The 7,128-nt window shown below is 37.6% G+C and overlaps 1 protein-coding gene across 1 annotated transcript; it reads right to left on the bottom strand.

Moving 5' to 3' along the window:
• On the bottom strand, positions 1-5,814 carry LOC113677199 (uncharacterized). Its single transcript, XM_027193965.2, has 6 exons — positions 5,675-5,814; positions 3,638-3,694; positions 2,613-2,642; positions 1,432-1,621; positions 710-948; positions 1-247 (listed from the first exon to the last, which is right to left on the bottom strand). Exons 1-6 carry the CDS (start codon positions 5,679-5,681, stop codon positions 183-185), a joined length of 588 nt encoding a protein of 195 aa, XP_027049766.2. The 5' UTR covers positions 5,682-5,814; the 3' UTR covers positions 1-182.
• Between the last annotated feature and the right edge of the window lie 1,314 nt (positions 5,815-7,128).

Here is a 7,128-nt window from a genome sequence, read left to right as displayed (position 1 = left end):
TTTGGTATTACGGTGTTGATTTATTTCATTCTATGCTACATCTGCTCCGGTTATCAAAACACACAAAATCACTACAGACGAAACGACTCGTTAGACATATCCTCGCCCTCGTCTTCCTCTAGTTCTAACAATATGGTGATTAGTTGACAGCAACGCCGTAGGTTAAGATGGGAATTATGTCACTATGGGTACGGTTGGGGGGCTGGTGGGGTTGGTGGTGTCGATGGTTGGGGTGGTGGCGGGTAAACTGTGAAAAGAAATACAAAAATTAATTTGTGAAGCAATTTTCATTATTCAGATGTTTGTTGCTGCAGAAAAAAGTCACAATCATCACTAGTTTCTGGCAGAAATTTCAGTTGTCTCAAAGTGCAAGAACATGTGTTACAGCATGACGGAAAAAGGATTCGACATAACAATCTTGCAAAGTTTTTTTATGCTATACCGTAAGAGTATTGCTATGCTTAACCTCCCCCCCTCCTCGGTAATTCCCTGTACCCGTCTACAATTCCGGGAGGAAAAAGGTACTGTGAGAGAGGTGTGTTGCCCAAGAACTCTGTACAATAATCTATCCAAAGCTCGAATCGCGCCCTTTCAACTCGACGTCCAATGAGATCATCTCTAAGCCGCTGCGTCTCCTCTTACCATAGAGTTCGATTCCTACACAAAATTTCCGCGAAGGCGATCAGCTATTTTCCCGGCACTCACTCACCCCCCTTAATTTTGTAGACGTACAAAGCCCATTGACCTCCGACGCAAGTTTTAGGCTTGTATGAATCTTCATCGCAATTCCCAAAAGAACAGTCTGGTCCTGTGATGCTTTTGCACTCTTCAGACATGCCGTGGACGCTGTAATCAGCAAGTACACCGCCCCAGCATTCACCATAATACTCAATGCCAAAATAGTTGGAGTGTTTTTGCTTAGCTTTCTGTGCACACGCGCAAGTAAACCTACAAAAGAAGACAAGATAGCAGTGAAAGATATGGAATAAAAATGAAGAATAGAGAAATTTTCAATTCAGCGTCGAAAGTTATCTGAGATTCTATTGGTTTTGTTTGCTTTGCTCTGTAATTGGTCCAAAAACCCCACGCCACTCCCTCAACCGATTAGATGCAAAACTGAAGCCATTTTCCCGCGCTTTAGGCGGTTTGGTTGTTTTTACTCTGAGTTCTCATCGGCCCTTTAGGGTATTTTCCTTTCTTCGGATTTCCCGCTGTGATATCTTTAAATTTGGTTTTACGACACTCAATGGAAAAGCGCTGCAAGAGTTGGAAAAGCTTGAGAGCAACTCCATGAGGGTATAGAGATATACACCATCATGGCTCCTCGACTTAGACAGGCGCAACGTTAGAATCAACCTTTTTCAGTGGATTATATGGCTACATACAGCGACATTAGATAAGCTCTGGCTAATATTCACAGTAAGATCTAACCTGTCGATGAAGTTTTCCCAATCTTTCCAATTTATATTCTCTCCGAAATAAACTGCGGATGTCTTATCTCTTGCTGTAAGAAGAAGTTCTGGAAACGCCCGTTGATAGCCATTGTCTTTGTAACAGCCGATCCATTCCCGCTCCAATGGACATTTAGGTTGTCGTGACATGTAGCAGTTTTTCCCAAGACCTACAAGAGTACATAGGTATGCTACGCATGCGTGTGTTAATTCTTTTATGGGTGGGGTGGGGCTTTCACACATCTCCTTTCCCTATTCATCCAAAAGGCACAGCAATAGGCAAATTATTTTCTTGAGAGGTTCCAACAAAAATACTCAAACAATTAAAAGTCGTGTAATCTAATAAATGATCTGTTTTTTTAGTGACAAGGACGAAGAAAAAAATAGTAATCGCCAAATTGAGGGTTTAGGGAAAAAAACAAACAAAAAAACAGACGTGTAGTCCGTGAATGATAAGAAATAATATAAATGAAATTCGCTAGGTTTGCACTCAGAAGTAACAGTCGATTATGTAGTGTTATCGTCGCGTGGAATCTACCTAGGATGAAGCTTCGAGACGACAGATTTTTTTGTAGGTAATACGCAGGGTTTCAACTTCCAAGTCTTTGTTGAATGCATTTAACAATGGAATTAGATGTGAGAAGCTAAAGAATTGTTTTGTACATCCTGATCGTGGAAAAGCTGATGCTGTAGAAGCTTCTGTTGGAAAGAAATGTGATCAAAGTGATAAGGAAAGATGCTTTTGAAGTCATGGTCGTATATTTCGGTGATTTTTTTTCAGGAATACATACACGTATATGAGAACCACTACCGTGAATGGAGAATAATGGTATAGTTCGTTTCAAAGAAAAACAAAAACCGGTTGCATTACATTTGTAACAGCATAAAATCTTTCGTTTTTTAATGAGCTAAAACTGGTTTGCACACAGAAGTAACAGTCGATCATGTTTCTTCACTGCCTTGCTGAATCTACCCAGGATCAAACTTTTAAAAGGAGAAATTTTGGGGGGAAATTGCAATACAAGTTCTCCATCAAATGTAGAGAACAATGTAGTTTAATGTATGAAGCCAAAAATAAGATTTGATCAACCAGAGCAGAGGCCCTGATCGATCCCGAACAGTCTCCAGTTTATTTAGGCTCAACTATGTTTAAACGTTTACCTCCTGATCCTGGAGGTTTAGTCGAAGCTCCTGTTGAAAAAAATGTGATTTTAGCGTTAAGGGAGCAGTCAATAAATACCGCGAGAAGGGGGGGATGGGGGGGGGGGAGGAATCACACAGTTTTTAGGGGGAAAGAAGTGGGGATTAGTCTTCACCAACAGATTAGAAGGGGGGGGGGAGACTGTAAAAAACCGACTTGCAAATAACTGCTAATAGGGAGGAGGGGGACATAAGAATGTCACAGAGCCTCAGGGGGGGAATCAGGTATATTTTTCTCATGACACAACCAAAACTCTGCAATCGCTCCAAGAGATGAATAATGAGCGGTCCTTTAGGAAAAAAATTGGGCTATTAAAGTCATGGTTGGTATATTGAGTTGATATTTTAGAAATACGTCCACCCTGTCATTCCAATATTATTTCATTGCTTAGTTCTCGAAACGCATCCTTCAGCATTATCTGAGTGTCGTATCGATCCGTAGAAGGCGCGCACGAAATACGACAACAAAAACGAAACCTTTCGAGTGTTCTTTATAAAAAAAAATAAATAATCAAGAAATCTGTGCCACCTTAAGTTCGTCGCTTAATTATTCAAGCCGTTAAGACGTAAAGAAGTTTAATTTTGGATCGTTAAGTGCGGCCATTTCAGTGTTATTCCACTTTCCGCCTGCATTCCTGCCCTATTCTACATTGTGATACTATCGCTTTGTTTGCACGTCCTGTAGCCCTGATATGGTAGCATGTTGTAATAGGAAAGTCTCAATGGGGTTTTGAAACCGTTAGCCGTAAAACGACGAAACAAAATTAACCGTTAAAGGATTTCTACTAACCATAATAGAAAGGTATCAACAGTTGGCCGTATATCGCCCAAAATTGTTACCGTAAGCCATAAAAGCCATCACCCCATAGAGGCCCTCGAATAACGGGATTATAAAGTACTACAAAACGAAACTACAGATGGCAGCATTTGGAAATCCTTGGTGACCAGTATAATGAGAATAACGGTTGTCCTTCTCTTCTGTTTACCTTGTGTTGAAGCGAGGAGGAACAAAAGAGGAATAAACTTCCCGAACATGTTAGATCCTAGAAAAAAATGTGATATTGTGGTTATTCATAAATTTAAAAAAGAGTGAAACAAGTTGCCAAGTTAAACATAATCCCAGCACAAAGCCTGGGATTTTTTTCCTTAATTCAAATGATACCAATTTTCTTATTCCTTTATTTTCATTAATATCGAAAGAGTTACGTTGTTTTATGGTAGATATCAAATTCACAAATACAGCTAGGCTGTCTAGTTGAGCACCGGTTTCTTTCCGGAGTATATTTTGATGTGTAACAATTTTGCGGATTTTAGTCTGATCTTTGCGGAAAAAAAAAAGAACAGCAAGCCGCAAAAAATGTCCGACAAAAGAAAACGCCGTAAGGTTTTATTTTTGTCATTCAAACATAAATTCTGCGTGCAAGTCATCTCGTATTCTTTGCAGTCGGACTCATTTGAAATGTCCTTCTTCGAATTCTTAGATTGATGTTTCTGTGAAACTCAACAGGTAGCAAAATTTGCAATTTTATGCTAAGTTTCTGGTCAATGTTCGGTTTTTTTATGTCAAATTTGAAAACAATTTCTTCCCAGAACGCATAAAAACACGCTATTCCGGGTAATATAACCCCAGCAAATCTTCGTGCCACATGGCAACAATTTACAATTCACTGCAAAATACCTTTAGGGAATTCCTAAACTAATGTGTTAGGCCCAGCAGGAATAGAAAGTGGAAGTTCATGCTTCACATTTCATTAATAAATTTGAACTTTCTGGCAAAAGAAAAGATTGTTTTCAAGACGTACTATGAGAAGCCTAGTTAAAATCGACAAAACGAGTTCCAATTAGAATTATTGCTTGAATGTTATACAGAACTATAATTCAAGTAGAAGGTCACAGAGGAGTTCATACAAGAAATCTCGGGAATTTTTAAAAATGACACACCACTTGAAATCTAGAAAAAACATCAAATTTTCGTAAAAAACCTGACATCAAACGTAATTCAGTACACCTGTCTTTGTTGACACACCTGCTAGGATTAACAAGTCAAAAACGACATTCACTTCATCGCATGTTGGAAAGAAAGAATCGATTACGTAAAAGTTGAATTAAAACATAACCACAGGAATAAAGGTTATTTTGACTTTTCTGCTAAAAACTCCTATACCATGATGAGAAAAACGGGCCCCCTTAGTTTAGATTCCCCTAAGTGTTTCTTTTTGCCTACTTTGTTTCTTACTGGATTTACTGCAATTTCCACCAAAAAAGGGGGAAAAATCTTGAAGCTTGGCACGCTATAGAGAATGTAGGTAGATCAACGTTTAGGAGAAATTCTCTGAATTCAATCACGTTGTCTAAACACCAGCTGCCCAATTCTTTTGGTAAGGTCACATACGTATGATAAATTCGGTTAGGGCTGTAACTTGAGAGGTAAAGAGTTTGAACTGAGTTTATTTTCGGTAAATCAAAACTCCCGAAAGTCATGGCACCGTTTTTCTTTTCCTTTTTTTTCGTTTTTGGTGAGAAACTGTTTTGCATCAAAAGACTGAAAACGTTGGAAATGGCCTGAGAATATTTGTCTGATAAGAACGAGAAACGCAAAAGAGCAAATTGCGAATCAAGTGAGAAAAAAAGATGACCAAGAATGGCGAACATTAAAACAGATTGAGCATTTAACAAAGCTCAAAAAATATTTCATGAAGCTCAAAACGAGACCCATTGCCTTGCTTTAACAAGATCCAATCGATAAAAACTTACAGCACAAAAATTTGAAAATGTACAGCCTGATTTTTTTACCTTTACATTAAACATTTGTTTTCAATCATCAAATAGAACTTTTTGCGTTCATTTGATTTTAAGGAAAAAAGGGGAAAAACATAACATTTTTTTCAATATTACCAGTAATACATTTTTATCATTTTGCTCGCTTGAAACAAACAACCTAGTTTGAACCTTGTTTGTAACAAACAGCAAAAACAAGAGATACTGATGAAAGGATAAAAAAAAGAAACAAAAATTGTTCTCACCCCTCATCTTCCCTTAGATCTCCAATATTCAGTGGATTATGCGCACGGTATTGTCCTCGGAGATGAAAAATCCTTGAGGCCCTTCTTCAAGGCAGGTAGAAGTTGAAATAGTCACGAATGACAACTGTTATACTTTTTTCTCGTTAAGATAAGCTTACGCTCTGACGTATCTTTGACACATCGATGCGTATGGACGTGTATCACGATCCGTAACTTTGTAAATAATCTCAATTACGCTTACTTAATTTTTTTGTCAACGACAGTAAATACTCTCTGTTTGTTACGTTAGTGCAATACACACCCTCTCGCTTGCATGATTGAAAAAAATCTCTCTTATCTATTGATCTATTTTTTTGGTCTTAATAAAGTTGAATTTAAACAAAATTTTACGTGGGAAATTGCGTCACACCTTGAATGAAGTTAGTTTAATTCTATAGAACTTATTTTGTTTGTTTTATTTTTTGTTTATCCTACCAGATTTTACATAGCATGCACAAGTTCTTCATGGCAGTTGCCACGTTTGAAAAATATCCAGTCTTTTGTCTTAGTATTTAATCTCTTGATTGATGAAGTAAACAGTCGCGCATGAAATTTAGCACGACGTTTACAACAAAGCAAACAGCATTAACGAAGTCAGATATAATTTACCATCCCACTGATCCATAAAATAACGCTATATAAAAAAGAAAAAGTATCAGTTTTAAATGTCCAAAAGGCTGGGAAAAAACGACGAAAAGGTCAATTTTTCAGTCGTTTTAAAAGGTTGATCAACCTCTGGAATACTAGAAAACAAGAAGAAACACTTTTTTTTGGAAAAAAGCGATGTTTAAAGTGAGCTTGGAAATGAAATCTTAGTTTGCTTTTGTTTTTTTTTTCGTAAAACTGTTCTAGCATTCCATTGCATCCTATTAGTTCTGAGAATCTTTCCGAGCATTTAACGCGTGAAAACCCCTTTTACTCACTACCTCCGAGATCTAAAACTTTTAATGCCAATCGCAAAGTGAAACAGCAGTAGCATTTTACCGTTGAAAGATAGGCTGCAAATTCCCGTGAATGTTTACTAAGCGTGTTATTTGCCAGGTTAATGGTGTGACTAACAAACAGTCACTTAACCTTTCTAGCTGATCAAACAAAGCTGTGTTTCTTTTTGACATGGGTCACCTCATCAGTTTGAAAATTAACAGACAACTCATGGTAACCACGTGGAAGAAGCTTTGGTGATCCAGCCGACATTAATTAGATGAGTATGGCATAGGATCTTTTATTGGTTAAAAAAGAACGATATTAGTTCTGGCCATTTCAGCCGTTTTAAAAAGTTAATCAACCTCTGGAATACTAGAAAACAAGAAGAAACACTTTTTTTGGAAAAAAGGGATGTTTAAAGTGAGCTTGGAAATGAAATCTTAGTTTGCTTTTGTTTTTTTTTCGCAAAACTGTTCTAGCATTCCATTGCA

This window comes from Pocillopora damicornis, chromosome 12, assembly GCF_964200805.1.
Source record: "Pocillopora damicornis chromosome 12, jaPocDami1.2, whole genome shotgun sequence".
In the NCBI taxonomy this organism is placed as follows: domain Eukaryota; kingdom Metazoa; phylum Cnidaria; class Anthozoa; order Scleractinia; family Pocilloporidae; genus Pocillopora; species Pocillopora damicornis.
This window is presented reverse-complemented; position numbering and strand designations above follow the sequence as displayed.

Coding starts and splice junctions, on each gene's coding strand:
- LOC113677199 (XM_027193965.2), bottom strand. Junction 949..1,431: donor TGGGAAAACTTCATCGACAG/GTTAGATCTTAC, acceptor CTTCTTTTGTAG/GTTTACTTGCGCGTGTGCAC. Junction 248..709: donor CGTCTACAAAATTAAGGGGG/GTGAGTGAGTGC, acceptor TTCTTTTCACAG/TTTACCCGCCACCACCCCAA.